The sequence below is a fragment of the Schistocerca nitens genome, chromosome 7, assembly GCF_023898315.1.
Source record: "Schistocerca nitens isolate TAMUIC-IGC-003100 chromosome 7, iqSchNite1.1, whole genome shotgun sequence".
NCBI lineage: Eukaryota > Metazoa > Arthropoda > Insecta > Orthoptera > Acrididae > Schistocerca > Schistocerca nitens.
The window spans coordinates 139,087,294-139,108,621 of NC_064620.1; the positions used below are offsets into that span (position 1 = coordinate 139,087,294).

At 41.4% G+C, this 21,328-nt stretch overlaps 1 protein-coding gene across 1 annotated transcript in view; it reads left to right on the forward strand.

The window, feature by feature from the left end:
* Positions 1-21,328, forward strand: part of LOC126195503 (sialin-like) — a 758,511-nt gene that overhangs the window by 725,767 nt on the left and 11,416 nt on the right. The window contains exon 9 of the mRNA XM_049934131.1: positions 12,240-12,395. Coding sequence (XP_049790088.1) covers positions 12,240-12,395 — 156 coding nt within the window. The remainder of the gene's footprint in view (positions 1-12,239; positions 12,396-21,328) is intronic.

Consider the following 21,328-nt stretch of genomic DNA (forward strand, 5'->3'; position numbering starts at 1 on the left):
TTGATTTCCTCATTGTCGACACCCTCCTGCCATTGTTCCCATCTACTAGTACCTGCAATCATCCTAGTTACTTTCATGTCCGTAACCTCAACCTTGTTGATAAGGTAACCTGAATCCACCCAGCTTTCGCTCCCATACAACAAAGTTGGTCGAAAGATTGAACGGTGCACAGATAACTTGGTCTTGGTACTGACTTCCTTCTTGCAGAAGAGAGTAGATCGTAGCTGAGCGCTCACTGCATTAGCTTTGCTACACCTCGCTTCCAGTTCTTTCACTATGATGCCATCCTGTGAAAATATGCATCCTAAGTACTTGAAACCGTCCATCTGTTCTAACTTTGTTCATCCTATTTGGCACTCAATCCGTTTATATTTCTTTCCCACTGACATTACTTTCGTTTTGGAGATGCTAATCTTCATACCATAGTCCTCACATTTTTGATCTAGCTCTGAAATATTCCTTTGCAAATTTTCAATCGAATCTGCCATCACAACTAAGTCATCCGCATATGCAAGACTGCTTATTTTGTGTTCACATATCTTAATCTCACCCAGCCAGTCTATTGTTTCAACATATGATCCATAAATAATATGAACAACAGTGGAGACAGGTTGCAGCCTTGTCTTACCCCTGAAACTACTCTGAACCATGAACTCAATTTACCGTCAACTCTAACTGCTGCCTGACTATCCATGTAAAGACCTTTAATTGCTTGCAAAAGTTTGCCTCCTATTCCATAATCTCGTAGAACAGACAATAACTTCCTCCTAGGAACCCGGTCATATGCCTTTTCTCGATCTATAAAGCATAGATACAATTCCCTGTTCCACTCATAACACTTCTCCATTATTTGCCGTAAGCTAAAGATCTGGTCCTGACAACCTCTAAGAGGCCTAAACCCACACTGATTTTCATCCAATTGGTCCTCAACTAATACTCGCACTTTCCTTTCAACAATACCTGAGAAGATTTTACCCACAACGCTGATTAAAGAGATACCTCTGCAGTTGTTACAATCTTTTCTGTTTCCATGTTTAAAGATTGGTGTGATTACTGCTTTTGTCCAGTCTGATGGAACCTGTCCCGTCTCCCAGGCCATTTTAATTATCCTGTGTAGCCATTTAAGACCTGACATTCCACTGTATTTGATGAGTTCCGACTTAATTTCATCCACCCCAGCTGCTTTAATGCACTGCAATCTATTGACCATTTTCTCCACTTCCTCAAAATGGTTCAAATGGCTCTGAGCACTATGGGACTTAACATCGATGGTCATCAGTCCCCTAGAACTTAGAACCACTTAAACCTAACTAACCTAAGGACATCACACAACACCCAGCCATCACGAGGCAGAGAAAATCCCTGACCCCGCCGGGAATCGAACCCGGGAACCCGGGCGTGGGAAGCGAGAACGCTACCGCACGACCACGAGATGCGGGCCACTTCCTCAGATGTGATCCTATTTCCATCGTCATTCCTATCCCATTGCACCTCGAAATCTGAAACATTACTGATCGTATTTTCACCTACATTGAGCAACTCTTCAAAATATTCCCTCCATCTGCCCAAGGAATCCACAGGATTCACCAGCAGTTTTCCTGACCTGTCCAAAATACTTGTCATTTCCTTCTTACCTCCCTTTCGAAGACTGCTAATTACACTCCAGAATGGTTTTCCAGCAGCTTGACCCATAGTCTCCAACCTGTTTCCAAAGTCTTCCCAAGATTTCTTCTTGGATGCTGCAATTATCTGTTTGGCTTTGTTTGTTTCTTCAACATAACTTTCTCTGTCTACCTGAGTTCTAGTATGTAGCCATTTTTGATACGCCTTCTTTTTCCTTTTACAGGCTGCCTTGACTGTGTCATTCTATCAAGCTGTTTGCTTCATCCTACTTTTACACACTACTGTTCCAAGACATTCTTTAGCCACTTCTAGTACTGTGTCCCTGTACCTTGTCCATTCCTTTTCCAATGACTGTAATTGACTACATTCAACTAACTGGTACCTATCTGAGATCACTGTTATGTACTTGTGCCTAATTTCCTTATCCTGAAGTTTCTCCACTCTTATCCTCCTACATATGGACCTGACCTCCTGCACTTTCGGCCTCACAATCCCAATTTCACTGCAGATTAAATAATGATCAGTGTTATCAAAGAATCCCCTGAATACACGTGTGTCCCTCACAGCCTTCCTGAATTCCTGATCTGTTATTATATAGTCAATGACAGATCTGGATCCCCTGCCTTCCCAAGTATATCGGTGAATGTTCTTATGTTTAAAAAAGGAGTTTGTGATTACTAAGCCCATACTGGCACAGAAATCCAAGAGTTGTTTCCCGTTCCTGTTGGCCTCCATATCCTCTCCAAATTTACCCATAACCTTTTCATACCCTTCTGTTCGATTTACAATCCTGGCATTAAAATCACCCATGAGCAAAACACTGTCCTTGTCCTTTACTCTAACAACTACGTCACTGAGTGTCTCATAAAAACTACCCATCTTATCTTGATCTGTCCCTTCACAATGCGAATATACTGACAGAATCCTAATTTTCTTTCCAGACACTGTCAAATCTATCCACATCATTAGTTCGTTTACATACCTTATTGCAACTACGCTGGGTTCCATTTCTTTCCTGATGTAAAGCCCTACACTCCATTGTGCTAGTCCTGCTTTGACTCCTGACAGGTAGACCTTGTATTCTCCCACTTCCTCTTCGTTCTCACCCCTTACCCGAATGTCACTAACAGCTAAAACGTCCAGCCCCAACTTACTTGCAGCCTCTGCCAGCTCTACCTTCTTCCCAGAGTAGCCCCCATTGATATTAATAGCTCCTCATCTCGTTACCATTTGTTTGCCAAGTCGTATATTAGAAGTCCCTGATTTGTCAGTTAGAGGTGGGACTCCGTCACCTCCAAAGGTCCGAGGCATTTTGCTCTGATTGTTGCCAGCATCATATTTAAAGTACCATGGAAGCAGGTTGCTAGCCTTACTTGCCCCGAGTCCCGTTGAGTTTTACCCCTAACGGTTGAGGGACTAACCAGTGGATTTGGTAGTCTTTGCCGTATGAGCACAAAGGTGACCACGACTCAGAATATGTCCGAGATGCCCAGCCTTATTCCAAAGTAACTGGTATCCCGACTATCGGGACCACTTACTTGGCCACTCATACATTGCCCGTGGTTCATGAACTAGGACGTGACTACAGGAACCCACACCATGCACTTTTAATTTTTGCAATAATTCTACTATATTTTCAGGCCTATCACTCTCTCGCAAAATTATTTTGTTCAAAGCTCTAGCGTTCAAAACGAGCCTAATCGAGCCATCCTTTTTAGGCACCACAACCAATGGGTTGTTATACACACTAATTCCCCTTTCTATAATGTCCCATTTAAGCATTTTTTGAATCACATCTCTCACAACTCTAAGTTCAACCTATTTCTTAATACGTATCCATTTTTGAAAGTAGTTTTCCTAAAAGGATAATTAAATTTCACAATGCTACGCCATTAAAGGGACCTTTGATCACTACAGATATCAGAGTTTCTTTACGATGAGAAAAGGACTCGTGCAAAATCGACAATACAAGCAAACAGTGTAAACAGTATTGTAAAATATTAAGAAGGCTCGCAAAAAAATTCAGGAGTCTGTGCATCTTGTCTGAAATCGACAGATCAGATAATAAAATAAAATCTATGCGGAATATTCTTAAAAGAGAGACGGAGAAAGAGGGCGCAGAAGACGAAATTATTTCTGTGAAAGAGAACGCGGTAACTATTTTTTCGAAGCAGGCGAGAAAACTAGAACAAATACTTCAGAGGAGAAAGCAAAACACTATACTGAAGAAGCAATACAGAAGACATCGTGTGAATTAAAAATTAATTTCCCATTCCCATTTGAAATAAGAAAGATCATCATGACTCTAAAGAGCAATTTTTTAAGCGGAGGATAATAATTACAATAAGACACTAAAAAGTTGTAGTCCTACAATATGTATCTTAGTCACTTATGAATGCACCATTAACTCAGAGAGTTTTCCCAGGAAGACTGAAATGTGCCATAGTTATGCATCTCTATCAAAAAGGTGATTCCACAGATTTCGATAACTACCGTCCAGTATCAATCTTTATACAATTTTCTAAACTTTTTGAGAAGGTAAAGTACACCACGCTTGTCATCCATCTGTGAAATACGGGTTACTTAGCCAGTTACAGTTTGGAATGTCTGAATGCACCTCTACATCATCTTCCCTATCAGATTCCTTCAAGAAATTTACATTAAAATCTCCACAGCTTAATAATCCCTCCCTTCTGTCTGGAAGATAGCACAATAACTCATCAAAATATTTCATGATAATCTCTCAACTACCTAGTGGAGACCTGTATACTATAACAGTCACAAATATTGCATTTCCCAACCATAGCTCACAAAACATGCTTCTACTCCATTATCTGTACACGTACACTTATTTCTACATTCTTGTGTTTATATCCATTTTCAACGAATGTGAGGACTCCTCCTTGTGCAGCTAAGTTACAACCACTTACGAGTATATTAAGATTTTCTATCCCTGTGGTTATATTGTGTTCAGACAGACAAATGACATCAATTTCTTTCCGACTACTAAGATAACTCAAACAAATTAACAGTTCGTTTGCTATATGTTCCCCCTCCCCTCCGTAATATTCTGATGTAGCAAGTTGATTCCACTTTTCCCTCTATTATTATAAGATTAACTATGAGACTCTGTCATTGTACTTCCTCTGTCTGTCTGTCTGAACTTGACCTAACATCACTGTCTCACCTGACACAGCTAACCACAAGGTTTCCCTTTGTGTTCTGGTGGCTCCCTTATGTCTTCTGCTAGTAACTTGTTCTGAGCCCTCCTTTTCAGGTGTAGACCATGAGAGGTACGTCCTTGTGTTCTTGTAGAAACTACTGGAGCGGCACCATATGAGATTTTACGGGATTTGTCATGACGCCACAGAACCTCCACAAAACCTACATTTGTGTGCTCCATTAACATATAGAAATACAGAAAAGAACTTCCACATTTTGTGTATTACAGTGGAGGGTGGCGCTGTGAGCTTGACGCATTAATTTCACCAACTGTGATCTTCTGTGACTTATCCAAGGCACTTGATTCCCTTACACATAACACTCTTTTAGAGAAGTTAGGTTTTTATGGAAGAGTAGTTCAGCAAATGCCTGATTTAGTTCATATCTCAGAAACAGCCTGCAGAACGTTAGCCTAGGCTGCCCGAGTAACACAAACAGAAACGCTACATCGTCTGAATGGGTAGAAATTACAATGGGAGTCCCACAGGGTTCGACCAGCGTCTCTCTTAATGTATTTTTCTTTATGTTATTCTGTCATATTGCTTGAATCAGGAAGCAGATTTAGTCCTGTTTTAAATGACATAAGCATTAGTGTGAAGCCGAGAAAAGAAAGGTTAATAGAGTAAACAGTAAATTACACTTTTCTGAAATCTGCTAAATGATTTTGCACAAATGGGCTAACATTAAAATTTGAAAAATACCCAGCTCGCCCACTTTTGTACTGTCAAAAATATTGCACCTCCCGATAACTTAGTACGCCAGAAAGAAATAATAAACAGGTAAAAAAGGGTAAGTACTTAGCTGTGCATGTAAACTGCAACTGGAGAAACCATATAGTAGACTTGCTAGAATGTTTAGGTTCAGCTAATTTTGCCTTAAGATTAAAACTCCTTGACAGTTTACCCTCGGGAATAAAATGTCTGACAGCAGACGTGTTTTAACGTAGAGTAAAATGATTTCTATACTACAGGGCAATTCTTGACCCAATTAACTAGTCATTTACTTAAAAAAATAAACGGCCACCTTGCACTGATATAAATATAGCATTTTTATTCAGTTTTATATCAGTGTTTTGTTTCTTCTATTCACAAGTATCAGATGATAACCTTTATTGCGAATTTGATCTGTGAAACAAATAACTAACTAACTAAATGGATCCTACCGTTGCATTTTGGAACAATAATATCTTAATTAAGGGTAAAAATCGAGAAAACCTGTTGTGTTCCAGGAATATTTGCTTATTAGGAACCGATTTTTTTGCTATCGAACTATAGAAATATAACTATTATTAAGTGATTGCGTCCTAAAGAGACAAAAAGCAGTTAATAAACACAACAAGAAAAAAAACACACACCACGAAGAAATTAGTGGAATGGAACGAAAATCGACAGATGTGGCGTTCATGTATAGACAAACAAATGCTTTCAAATGAAGCAACAAGCATACTGTTACCAGTTACTGTTTAGTAACAAAATAAACAGCGGCTGTTAAGTTTAAACTTGTTGTTCCATTTATTCATAAAATAAACAGTGGAAAGCAACAGTAAACTTGTTTCATTCGATATCAATAACAGACACGGTAAAACCTACCCTAAAATGTCAGCATTTAAGCAAATGATTATCATTTGAAAAAAATGGATGGCTTATTCAAGAGAAAGAGCTTGACAAATCGAGCAAGTCTATAAACCATTTTTCCACATCTGCTTCCTTATGCAAGCAGTTATTCGGCTTGGCATTGATTGACGGAGTTGTTGGCTGTCGTCCTGAGGGATATTGTGCCAAATTCTGTCCAACTGGAGCGATAGATCGTCAAAATGCCGAACTCATTGGAGGACCTGCACATAACGCTCCAAACGTTCTCAATTGGGGCGAGATCCGGCGACCTTGCTAGCGAAGACAGGGTTTGGCAGGCACGAGGACAAGCAATAGAAACTCTCGCCGTATGCGGGAGGGCATTATCTTGCTGAAGTTTAAGCACAGAATGGGTTTCCATGGCGGGCAACGAAACGGGTCGTAGAATATCATCGACGTACCGCTTTGCTGCAAAGGTGCTGCGGATGACAACCAAAGCGCTGCTGCTATGAAATTAAATGGCAACCCAGACCAACACTCATCTGCACTGACGACAATTCTACTAAAATCAATGAGTTTCCAGACCCTCATGACCACTGGAGAAGTGCCTAGACACCCCAGACACCGATGAGACATCAACCGGATTGTCTTCCGTCATATAGCTCGAGAACCAGGAGATAGTTTGGGGTGCCATTTCTTTTCATAACAGGACCTCTTTGGTTATCATCTGCGACACCGTCGTGGGGCAGCGGTACTTCGATGATATTCTATGACCCGTTTTGCTGCCCTTCATGGTGAGCCACCCTGGCTTTCACTTCAGCAAGATAATGCCCACCAGCACACAACGTGAGTGTCTACGGCCAGTGTTCGTGCCTGCCAACCCCAACCTTCACCAGCAAGGATTTCTCCCCAACTGAGAAAGTTTGGAGCGTTATGTGCACAGCCCTCCGGAAATCTCGGGATTATGACGATCTAACGCTCCAGTTGGACGGAGTTTGGCACAATATCTCCCAGGACGACACCAAACAATTCTATAAATCAATACCAAGCCGAATAAATGACTTCATAAGGGCCAGAGGTGGACTGATGTGTTATTGGCTTGCTCAATTTGTGACGTTCTTTCTCTTGAATAAATTTCCGCCCGCTTAGCAGAGTGGTCAGTGCGTCTGACTGCCATGCTTTGGGCCCGGGTTCGATTCCCGGCCGAGTAAGCGATACTCTCCGCTCAAGGACTGGGTGTTGTATTGTCCTCATCTTCATTTTACCGTCATCGCCTCGTAAATCGCCCAACGTGGTGCCAAATGAAAACATTTGCATCTCGGCCGCCGAAGTTCCCCAGGTGAGGACGCCAGGGCGTCAATGACATACGACCATTTAATTTTTCTTCAATAAATCATTCAATTTTTCTGAAATGTTCATCATGTCTTTGTCTGTGCGTGGACGTCAAATCTACCGATTTTCGTCCCATTAGAGTAATACCTTCGTGGTGCATCGTTATTTCTTTTGTCTTAGAATGTACATAAATATTGTTGTTGTTGTGGTCTTCAGTCCTGAGACTGGTTTGATGCAGCTCTCTATGCTACTCTATCCTGTGCAAGCTTCTTCATCTCCCAGTACCTACTGCAACCTACATCCTTCTGAATCTGCTTGGTCTCTTGGTCTCCCTCTACGATTTTTACCCTCTACGCTGCCCTCCAATACTAAATTGGTGAACCCTTGATGCCTCAGAACATGTCCTACCAACCGATCCCTTCTTCTAGTCAAGTTGTGCCACAAACTTCTCTTCTCCCCAATCCTATTCAACACCTCCTCTACCCATCTAATCTTCAGCATTCTTCTGTAGCATCACATTTCGAAAGCTTCTATTCTCTTCTTGTCTAAACTATTTATCGTCCATACAAATACTTTCAGAAACGACTTCCTGACACCTAAATCTATACTCGATGTTAACAAATTTCTCTTCTTCAGAAACGCTTTCCTTGCCATTGCCAGTCTACATTTTATATCTTCTCTACTTCGACCATCATCAGTTATTTTGCTCCCCAAATAGCAAAACTCCTTTACTACTTTAGGTCTCTCATTTCCTAATCTAATTCCCTCAGCATCACCCGACTTAATTCGACTACATTCCATTAGCCTCGTTTTGCTTTTGTTGATGTTCATCTTATATCATCCTTTCAAGACACTGTCCATTCCGTTCAACTGCTCTTCCAAGTCCTTTGCTGTCTCTGACAGAATTACAATGTCATCGGCGAACCTCAACGTTTTTATTTCTTCTCCATGGACTTTAATACCTACTCCGAATTTTTCTTTTGTTTCCTTTACTGCTTGCTCAATATACAGATTGAATAACATCGGGGACAGGCTACAACCCTGTCTCATTCCCTTCCCAACCGCTGCTACCTTTTCATGTCCCTCGACTCTTCTAACTGCCATTTGGTTTCTTAGTTGACCTGCCGGCCGCGGTGGTCTAGCGGTTCTAGGCGCTCAGTCCGGAGCCGCGCAACTGCTACGGTCGAAGGTTCGAATCCTGCCTCGGGCATGGATGTGTGTGATGTCCTTAGGTTAGTTAGTTTAAGTAGTTCTAAGTTCTAGGGGACTGATGACCATAGATGTTAAGTCCCATAGTGCTCAGAGCCATTTGAACCAATCTTAGTGGACCAAAACGTATTCATAGATCTACATCGATACCCCACTACCCATCTTACGGCGCATGGCGAATGGCACCCCGTACCACTAGTAGTCATATCCTTTCCTGTTCCATTCTCAAAGAGAACAAGTGAAAAATGGCTATCTATATAACTCCGTATGGGCCCTAATTTCTCGTTTCTTATATTCGTTGTACTTGCGCGCAATGTCTATTGGAGGCAATCACCTTCAAACGCCGGTTCCCTAAATCCCTAAATTTTCTGAGTAGTATTTCTCGAAAAGGATGTCACATGCCCTCCAGGGATTCCCATTTAAGTTCCCGAAGCATCTGCGTGACATCTACATGTTGTTCCAACCTACCGGTAACAAATCCAGCAGCCCGCCTCTGGTTTGTTTCGAACTCTTTCATGAATCATGAATTCGACCTGGTACCGATTCCAAACACTCGAGCAGTACTCAAGAATAGGTCGCATTAGCGTCATATATGCGGTTTCCTTTAATGAGGAACCACACTTTCCTAGAATTCTCCCAATAAACCGAAGTCGACCATTCGCCTTTCTTACTACAATCCTACCACGCTCGTTCCATTTCATATCGATTAGCAAAGTCACACCCAAATACTTAAATGACGTGTCAAGCTGGACACTACTAATGCTATATCCGAACATTACAGGTTTGTTCTTCCTACTCATCCGCATTTACATTTTTTTTTTTACGTTTAGAGCTAGCTGCCATTCATCACACCAGCTACAAATTTTGTCTAATTCATCTTGTATCCTCCTTTAATCACTCAGCAACGACATCTTACCGTACACCACAGCATCATCAGTGAACAACCGTAGACTGCTGCCCACCCTGCCTGTCGGATCATTTATGTATGTAGAGAATAAGAGCGGTCCTATCACACTTCCCTGGGGCACTCCCGACGATACCCTTGTCTCTGATGAACACTCGTCGAGGACAACATAATATGTTCTATGACTTAAAAAGTGTTAGAGTCATTCACATATATGTGTACAAGTTCCATATGTTCATACCTTGTTTACAGCCTGCAATGGGGTACCGTGCCAACGCTTTCCAGATCTCTAGAAATATGGAATCTGCTTGTTGCCTTTCACCGATAGCTCGCAGTATGTCATGTGAGTAAAGGGCAAGCTGAGTTTCGCATGAGCGTTGCTTTCTGTAAACTATAACGTTCTTTATAAATTCATTGAATGAATTTGTGACTCAGGAATGGGTACATAACTGGACTTACAGTGCAGCGAGCTGTAACTGCAAGTGGTGTGCTTGCTCTGTGTTATTGTTAGTAAAAACTTTATACGAACTGACTGGGCAATGCAACTCCCAATACCAATAAAGAAATACAGTCACTGCAAAATATATTCAAACCCTTAGGCACTGAACCCTCTCGCCCTTTTCAAAACTGACAACTTTGGTCCCTATGCACATAAAAAATAAATTAATTTGTCTTACCTCTAAAGCAGCAACGGTTGAACGCGATATATTCTGGTCTCGTGTGTGTGTGTGTGTGTGTGTGTGTGTGTGTGTGTGTTAGCTACAGACTTAGCGGTGTGCAATGCTGCCAGTAATACTTTGAAAAGTACATGAAATTCTTTTGGCTGATAAATGAAAACGTTTAAGAAAAATTCAGTGTCTTTGAAAAACATATGACCTGGACAGGGATGCGGTACTGATTTGGAAGAATTACTAACGCTGATCTTTTAAATAGTGAAATTGTATCCGAAGTTAAGTTTGACTTTCCAAAACATCTGACAACTGAAATTACATTACTCAGAAAAATTACATCCTTTTTAGTAATTGAGTCGCAACAATGAGGTTTATACAGAAAGAATTATCAAACTTCACTAAAAAAGCATAAACACAAATCATCAAAATATATATACCTGTGTTAACAAATCTTAGAAACATTACTAAAGGGAATATGTAACTAGCCTTTAAATCAAATCTGTTTACGTATATTCCGGGGGTACACAACAAATGCAAATTATCAGTCAACTCATCTATAGTAACGCGCTGGCAAAATGAAAGTCATAAATATTTAACATCTTTACCTTGCTTGCGAGGAGACTTCTGCTTCCACATTGGTATCTCCAATAACACATGTACTCGTAATTCCTACATTGTAATCTAACACTTGGTGGCTTCACAGAGCACACCACAAAAACTGCCTACTCCATTCTCTTTCGCTCACAGACAGCTGCCCACTGCTGCTCTCTTACTCCAACACTATAATCTCAGACCAGAAGCAGTATCTTTGGCTCTGCGGTCGTGTAGAGTCAGCGATCCGCTTTATAAAGCCAATCAGAAACATACATCGTTTATAACATAATAGTTTCATTTTAGTTTACATTAGGGTGCCACATACAAGTGTACCCAAGTAGACTCCTTTCTAAACCATGCTGATTCGTGCATATGAGCTTCTCGGTCTCAAGAAAATTTATTATATTTGAACAGAGAACATGTTCAAGGATTCTGTAGCAAACCGATGGTAGGGATACTGGTCTGTAATTTTGCGGGTCCATTCTTTTGCCCTTCTTTTACCCGTAAATATTAGTAAATGTGTGATTAATCTAAGCAAGATGGGTTGCAAATGCTGCCTTATTTGTCAAATCATGGACCATTGCTTCTTGAATATTGTTCGAACTCTCTGCCAGTTGGACCAGTGTATAATTTAGTCTAGATATCAGATAATTTATACTTATCTAATCTTTCATGCCGTGCGGGATTAGCCGAGCGGTCTAAGGCGCTGCAGTCATGAACTGTGCGGCTGGTCCCGGCGGAGGTTCGAGTCCTCCCTCTGGAATGGGTGTGTGTGTGTTTGTCCTTAGGATAATTTAGGTTAAGTAGTGTGTAAGCTTAGGGACTGATGACCTTAGCAGTTAAGTCCCATAAGATTTCACACACATTTGAACATTTTTGATCTTTCATGAGGCACGCTTATGTGCTGTAGTGTGTGTGTGTGTGTGTGTGTGTGTGTGTGTGTGTGTGGTATGATGTTTAAACTGTAGTACAACAAAAAGTACGTAGTACGAAGTTGGGTGAAGTGAAAAAAGAAGAAAAAGTGAAGACAGGCATTGTATAAATGTAGCAATACGGGAATGGTTGTTAGTTAGTAGAAGTAAGTGTATCGACTATCGCCTCTGTTTGACGCAGCACACATCCTGCCGGCCGTGCTGATGGCTTCTATGGGCTACGTGAGGGAGAACGAGGCGCTCGCCGTGGCCATCCTGAGTCTCTCACTGGGCTGCAACGGGGCCGCCACCGTCAGCAACCTCTCGAACCACCACGACCTCGCTCCCAACTACGCAGGTGAGTCCTCCCATTACCGTATTTCCACTACGCGAGGGTCAGTTTACAGACAGGCGTAATGCACAGGTTAGTAGCACTGGGAACTGGACGACTCAACAACAGCCCAAACATTTATTAAAGACTCGAAAACGGTGCTCTAAACAGCGTGCTCTTTAAAATGGAGCATGCGCAGCATCCGGAGTATTGTGATTTTTCAAGACCGGGGACCGTATGTTACGACAGAAACTTTAAACTAATGTTCTTGTTGTGGTCTTCAGTCCAAAGACGAGTTTGATTCAGCTCTCCGTGCTACTCTATTCTGTGCAAGCCTCTTCGTCTCCGAGAAATTATTGCAACTTACGTCCTTCTGAACTGCTTAGTGTTTTCATCTCTTGGTCTCCCTCTACAATTTTGACCCCCATGCTTTACTTCAGTACTAAGTTGATGATTCCTTGATGCCTCAGAACGTGTCCTACCAACTGATTTCTTCTTCTAATCAGGTTCTGCCACAAATTCATCTTCACCCCAATTATATTCAGTATCTCCTCTACCCGTCTAATCTTCAGCATTCTTGTGTAGCATCACATTTCGAAAGCTTTATCGTCCATGTTTTACATACATACGTGGCTACACTCCATACAAACACTTTCGAAAAAAACTTCCTGACACTTAAATCTATACTCGTTGTTAACAAATTTCTCTTCTTCAGAAACGCTTTCCTTGCCATTGCCAGTGTACATTTTGTATCCTCCCTGCATAGACGCCGGCCAGGAGTGGTCGAGCGGTTCTAGGCGCTACAGTCTGGAACCGCGCGACCGCTAAGGTTGCAGGTTCGAACCATGCCTCGGGCATGGATGTGTGTGATGTCCTTACGTTAGTTAGGTTTAAGTAGTTCTACGTTCTAGGGGACTGATGACATCAGATGTTAAGTCCCATAGTGCTCAGAGCCATTTTTGAACCTGCTTCGACCATCCTCAGTTATTTTGCTACCCAAATAGCAAAACTCATCTACTACTTTAAGTGTCTCACTTCCTAATCTAATTCTCTCAGCATCACCTGCTTTAATTTGACTACATTCGATTATCCTCGTTTTGCTTTTGTTGATGTTCATCTTATATCCTTTCAAGACGCTGTCCATTCCGTTCAACTGTTCTTCGAAGCCCTTTGGTGTCTCTGACAGAATTACAAAGTCACTGGCAAACCTCAAGGTTTTTATTTCTTCTCCTTGGATTTTAATTCCTGCTTGTTTCCTTTATTGCTTGTTCAATGTACAGATTGAATAACATCAAGGATAGGCTACGACCCTGTCTCACTCCCTTCTCAACCATTGCTTCCCTTTCGTGCCCCTCGAATCTTATAACTGCCTTCTGGTTTCTGTACAAATTGATATAGCCTTTCGCTCCCTGGGAAATGGAAATTTTTGTTAAGTTCCTATGGGTCCAAACTGCTCACGTCATCGGTCCCTAGATTTACACACTGCTTAATCTAACTTACTCTAAGGACAACACACACACCCAAGCCCGAGGGAGGACTCGAACCTCCGACGGAGGGAGCCGCTCGAACCGTGGCAAGGCGCCTGAGACCGAGCGCCTACCCCGCGCTGCTTCGCTCCCTGTATTTTACTATGCCACCTACGCAACAGAAATCCACACAACTTTAGGTAAATTTTGCAATGCGTTAACAGAGTAAACAGTTTCTCGTCGGTACAATTGTCCTTCTAGTGTTTCTACGAGGATGACCGCAATGATAATTATCATCCTCGTCCACTACCGATTCTGTTCAACAGCTCTTCCATTTTCTTTGCCTCATCTGAGAAAATTACAATATCACTGACAAACATCAATGTTTTTATTTGTTCCCCAAGAACTTCAACTGATTTTCCAAATTTCTCCACGGTTTCCTTTAACAGTCGCTCGTTGTACAGATTTAATAACATCTGGGGTAGGTTACAGCTGTGTCTCACTCCCTTGCCAACAACTGTCATCCTTTATGTCTTTAGATTCATGTAACTGCAGTCTCTTTTCTGTAACAGTTGTAGATAACCTTTTGCTGACCTGAAAATTATCCGTGCTCCCTTCATAATTCCGGAGAGTGTTCCCCAATTAGCCTTGTAACTTCCAATCTGGAAAAAGTTCCTAAAATATCTTCTATCACAGTCTAACGCAAAAATGTCTTTTCTTCTAATTTCATCTAAATCTTTCACACACTGTTGCCCAACATTAAAGCAACAAACCGCTGTTTCCCCGTTCTGTGTCTAATTCATGATGTAATCATACAAACTGTGAAAAGATGTCCGTATGATCGTGTTCTGCACGGAAGGTGGCATTCCGGTTAAAGGAAAACCACGCCAACCATGACGTCAGGGCTAGCAAACAGGGGATTGTTTACCGGGTAGTCCCACATCAACAATAGCTGTGTACACAGTCACAGACGGTGCAGCATGGCACAAGAAGACGCCTACCAGACTCTCTGCGGTGGAGGGTCATAGAAAGAATGGAAGCAGGACAGTCGCAAACTGATGTGTCCTGATCGCTTAATCCGAATCGTTCGGTTATTTCTCGGATGTGCGATAGTTTATAGAGACCGAATCCCAAAGACAAGGGCAGGGCCGACCATTTCTGACATCAGAAAGAGAGGACCGTTATTTGGCTGTAAATGTACGATTGTACCGCCTTAGCACTGCACTGCAACTGGTATCTGACCTCGCAGCATCCACTAGACGTGTTGTATCGAGGAAAACGGCGTACAGAAGACTTCGGCTGAATGGCCTTTATTGTCAGAGACCTGCTGTATGTATACCTCTGGTGTGTCTTCACAGAAGGGAACGTCAAGAGTAGAGTCGTCAACGTATCACCTGAGCGGTTGACCAGTGGGGCAATGTTCTTTTGACAGATGAGTCCCGATTTGGTCTGAAGAGTTATTCTCGACGGATTCGCATCTGAAGGGAACATGGAACACGATTTCAGGTTCAAATGGTTTAAATGGCTCTGAGCACTATGGGACTTAACGTCTGGCGTCTGGCGTCATCAGTCCCCTAGAACTTAGAACTACTTAAACCTAACTAACCTAAGGATATCACACACATCCATGCCCGAGGCAGGATTCTAACTAGCGACCGTAGCGGTCGCACGGTTCCAGACCTAGAACCGCTCGGCCACAGCGGCCGGCAACGATTTCAGGACCCAAACATTGTGCAAAGAGACAGATATCGAGGAAGATCCCTAATGGTGTGGGTAGTGATTATGTTAACCACACTAACACCTCTTCACGAAATTATACAGGTGAATCGACAAGGTTTAACTCTGTCAGTTATCGTGACGAATTTTGGGACCTCATGTGCGGTTGTTTCGAGGTGCTGTGGGCCCAGACTTCGTACTGATGGACGATAATGCTCGACCTCTTAGAGCACGGGTGGCTGATGTTCTCTTGGAAGCGGAATACGTTGCACCCATGGCGATTTAAATCCCATACCGCATGTCTGAGATGCACTAGCGAGATGGGTTGCATCACATCAGCACCCACCAACCGCTTTCCAAGACTTACGAACCGCTCTGCAGGAGGAACAGGCTTTATTGTCTCAACAGTAAATTGGTGACATCGTTCACAGCATGCCCCGTCGTTGTCAGTCCTGTATTGCTGTCAGAGGTCGTCACACCACATACTGACCACATTAAGTATTTGGCAGAATGTGTGTGCAAATCTGTTAAGTTAGAAAAAACGAAGAACATTTTTGTCTGCGTTATGCATATTCTTTACATTGTTTGTATTTTACTATCGCCTATTTATACAGTTTTGTGGCAAAATAATCGCAACCTTGCAATATTTCCGTTCGTTACTTTAATTTTGGACACCAGTGTATATCACCTGGACCAGACAACAAATAATTCACATCTAGCAGTAAAATCATTATTAGTATAAGTGCAAATAACTTTTCGGAATTGTGCGAAGCACTTGTCTGGACGAATATTTATCAACACTGGTTTTTAATGTGAATGTCTGACGTGAAAACATTGGTGTGGCTTTTCAGTGAGGTACTGCTAATGCCTCCACCGAACTTCATTCTGGTGATTATGTACTTGTAACAGTTTTTAGATTCAAAGTGAGTAATTGCCAAGGCATATCATATTTTATGAACAGCACCCAGAAGCCGCGAAATGAGCGTTGAGTCATCGTTCACAATCATATCGCAACATGTGCTGTGAAATGTTGTAACTGAATGCTACAGAACTTTCAGGTCTAATGAGATTTTCCTTATGCTAAACACTTACCTGACATAACGCACATTTAATGTACAAGGCTGGAAGAGAAGACTTTTGATTTCTACAGATTATCTGTGATTCGAGATTTGTGTCGCTGATGTGCATGTAATGTTCGTGTGAAATGAAGACTGGGTTTACCCAGCACGAAATCCCACGGTCCCAGAAAACTGTTTCCCTGTTTCGGTTCCCTAACTCTAGATTACCAAAGCCTCGAACGATTTACGGTTGTAACTGGTACCAATTCGAGGTTCGGGGCAATATTTTAATATCAGTATAGTGTGTAAAACAGGATATTTCGTACTTATTTTGTATGTGACACATGACTGAAGGCATTATAATTGTGATTAATTAGTGCATAAACTATAAAGTATGACTTCCATTGAATAAAATATGGAGAACTTAAGTTCATGGTGCTTTAGTAGCAATGCAACTTTTACCCCCCTTAAGTGTTTTAGGGTTAATGGTGGCTGATATGCGTGTTTGTAAAGAAACACTTGTTTCATTGGGTGGCACAATAACAAAGGCATTGCAACACAATAATAATTAAAAAATAACGCCTATTAAGAGTATGTTACAAAATGGTACTTAACCTGGGTACAATCTGATGTGTGGCACTTGATGTCCTAGACCTACAACAATGATATCCAAAATAACTTCACTGTCTCTCGACAGTCATTGATCTCATAAGAATCACTGATAGTGACGCTCGTGGACGCCATGCTACTGCTTGTAGTTCTCAGTAAATAACGACTGCTAAGTCAAAAAGGACTTGCAAAGTCCCTCAAACTAAGGACTCACCTTCAGATGACGTCATGTTTCCAAGTAGAGAAGGAATTAGCATATTTCATCAAAACATAAGAGGCATTAGAGGTAAAGTTAGTGAACTGCTTATAGATGTTGACTCTGAAATTATTGGAATGTCGGAGCACCACTTAAACAATTTGACAATTCAGACGCTTCCTTTACCAGTATACAGATTAGCTGGCTGTTTTTCAATGAGTTCCTTGCAGTTTGGGGGAGTGGTTATGTACGTAGACAACAGTATTCCATTTGAGTCCATAGATGTATCACGGCACTGCACTGAACAGATATTTGAATGCTGTGCAGGAGCAGTTGAATTTAGTGAAACTAAACTTCTAATTGTTGCTGTTTATAGGACCCATAACTCTGACTTCAGAGCATTTCTGCTCAAGCTAGAGAGGGTTCTTGATTCACTTTGTAGGAAGTACCATAAATTAGTTATATGTGGTGACCTCAAAATAAATTTTGTATATGATGGTGCAAGAAAAAGGATCTTGGTGGATCTCCTAAATTCATATGATCTGATGCAGACTGTATTTTTTCCAACTACGGTGCAGGGGCACAGTAGCACAGTCATAGACAATATTTTTATTCATTCTTCATTACTAGATGGGCATTCTGTTAGTAAAAGAGTGAATGGCCTCTCAGCCCATGATGCACAAATTTTAAGACTAAAAGGCTTTTGTGCTCAAACAAATGTCACATATAATTACAAACTATTTAGGACAGTTAATCCAACAGAAATAGAGAGTTTTTTAAAACTCGTCAAGGGACAAGAGTGGCAGGATAACATAGATAATGCCGATAACAGATGATATATATAATGCTTTCCTTAACACATTTCTCATGCTCTTTGAGAGTTTCTTTCCATTAGAACGTTCTAAATGGGGTACTAGCAGTAATAGGCAACCTGGGTGGCTGACTAGTGGGATAAGGATATCACGTAGAACAAAGTGGGAATTATATCAAAATGTTAGAAGTATTCACAATCAAGCTACAGTAGCCCATTACAAACAGTATTGTAAGATGCTTAAAAATGTATTAGCAAGACAAAGAGTATGCGGTATGCAAATCGAACAGCTAATTCACGGGATAAAATTAAAACCATATGTTCAGATATGAAGGAAGTGTCTGGTCAGCAGCACAAGCTCTGTTCATAGTAAAAATATTTCTGTTACTGATAAATCAGATATACATACAGTATTTAACAATCATTTTGTGAGCATTGCTGGTAAATTAAATAAAAATTTAGTTTCTACAAGAAATCATATATCTTTCTTGGCAAATACCTTTCTGTGATTGATGTCTGAAAAGGGATAATTTAGATAATTTTAGACCTATTTCTATGCCATCAGTGTTTGCTAAAGTTATTGAACAGGCTGTGTATGTAAGGATAATTGATCATTTGCTATCAAATGGACAGTTCGAATTTAGAAGTCGTTCAACAACTGAAAATGCTGTATTCTCTTTTCTCTGTGTGGTACTGGACAGGTTAAACAAAAGGTTTCGAACGCTCGCCATATTTTTTGATTTAACTAAGGCGTTTGATTGTGTTGATCATAAAATATTGCTCCAGAAGCTGGACCATTACGGAATACGGGGAGTAGTTCGCAATTGGTTCGCCTCATACTTTAGCAACAGTCAGCAAAAGGTCATTATTCACAATGTTGAGAATGGCTGTGATGTGGGGTTCTGAGTAGGGTACGGTCAAGTGGAGGGGGGGGGGGGTGCCCCAGGGATCAGTGTTGGGGCCACTCTTGTTCCTTATTTATATAAATGATATGCCCTCTAGTATTACGAGTAAATCTAAAATATTTGTTTGCTGATGACACTAGCTTGGTAGTAAGGATGTTGTGTGAAACGTTGGCTCGGTTTCAAATAGTGCAGTTCATGACCCAAGTTCATGGCTTGTAGAAAATAAACTAATGCTAAATCACAGTAGGGCTCAGTTTTTACAGTTTCTAACATATAATTCAACAAAATATGACGATTTAATTTCACAGAATGGGCATATGATTAGTGAAACTGAACAGTTCAAATTTCCAGGTGTTTAGATATATAGTAAACTGTCGTGGAAAAGCCACTTTCAGGTCAAGAGTTAATGCTGCCATTTTTACTATTCGAACGGTATCTGAAGTGAGTGATCGATCGACACAAAAATTACTTTGCTTATTTTCATTCGCTTACGTCGTATGGTATTATATATGGGGTAACTCTACTCATTCTAAAAGGATATTTTTGGCTCAGAAACGGGTGGTTCGGGCAATAAGCGGTGTAAGTTCACGAACCTCTTGTCGACCCCTGTTCACTAGTCAGGGTATTTTGGCATTGGCCTCTAAATATACATATTCCTTATTGTCATTTCTTGTTAACCATATTAGCTTATTCCCAAGAATAAGCAGCTTTCATTCTGTTAATACTCATCAGAAATCAAACCTGCATTTGGATCGAACTTCCTTAACTCTTGTGCAGAAATATGAGCAGCGTACTGCTGCATTCATTTTCAATAAGCTACCACTCGAATTCAAAAATCTTAGAAGTAATCCACGCGCTTTGAAATCGAAACTGAAGAGTTTCCTCATGGGTCACTCCTTCTATTCTGTCGAGGATTTCCTTGAAAAATTAAGCTGATTTTTGTTGTATTGTTGATTGCGTTTTCTTAAACTTATGGACTGACTTTTTTCGGTTTCATAAATATTTCATTTTTATCTGTTATTACTTTTATGTTGTAATGTCATGTACTGACACGTGCCATGACCTTGGAGATTTGCTCGTCAATTTGGTCCTACGGACTTGACGTGTAAATAAATAAACAGTAGTGTCTAACTGGTGGTGCGGAACTGTGAGTGCGTTGTGTTTTTGCGTGTCGGAAGATGAATATCCATAGCAAGAGGACGCAAAGTAGTCCATAGTTGACGGCATTCCATACTGTCTGTGCATCGGCGGACGTACATGATCACCTGGAGGAGGTGGCAAGGAAGCAGGAAGAGGTCCAATTCTGTGACACTTTGGATTAGAAGAGATTCTCTCTGGTTTAGAGCGGATAACAGAAGTGGTAAAGGCTTCCAATCTTGAAACTTCCTGGCAGATTAATCTTGCTTGCGATCTTGCTTGCGAGATGAAAGCAGAGCTGGTCATTTGCAGCATAGTCGACAGGACCGATTGCGGACCTCTGGTACAGAGCCGGGTGGAGGGTCACAGTCAGAGACTCAGCCGGTTCTGCGACCGTGAAGGCTTCAGATTCCTCGACTTGCGCCAAAGGGTGGTTGGGTTTTGGGTTCCGCTGAATAGGCTAGGAGTCCATTACTCGGAGGAGATGCCTACACGGGAAGCGGGGACTGTGTGGCGTGGACTAGGCGGTGTTTTAGGTGAGAGGGTCTCGGGAAAACACAAAAAGGACTTCAGTCGCAAAGGATGCAGGCCGGCCACAGGAAGAACGTAGATACACGAATCATCGGTATAACAGTTGTAAATTATCGTAGCTTTGTTGGCAAAGTACCAGGGCTCCAAGCGCTAATAGAAAGCACTGATACTCAAATCGTTATACACGCCGAAAGCTGACTAAAGCCGGAGATATGCTCAGCCGAAATTTCTGGGAAGAATCTAACGGTGTTCCGAAAGGATAGGCTAAACACGGTTGGCTCTGGCGTGTTTGTTGCTATTAGAACCAGTTTATCTTGTCGCGAAATTGAAGTAGATAGTTCGAGTGAGTATGGGCAGAGGTCATTGTTTGCTACCGGAACAAAATAATGATTGTATCATTTTACCGACCTTCCAATTCAGATGATACAATTGCTGAAAGGTTCAAAGAAAATTTGCGTTTGATTTCAAAAACGTACCCGACTCATACGATTATAGTTGGTGGTGACTTTAACTTACCCTAGATATGTTGGC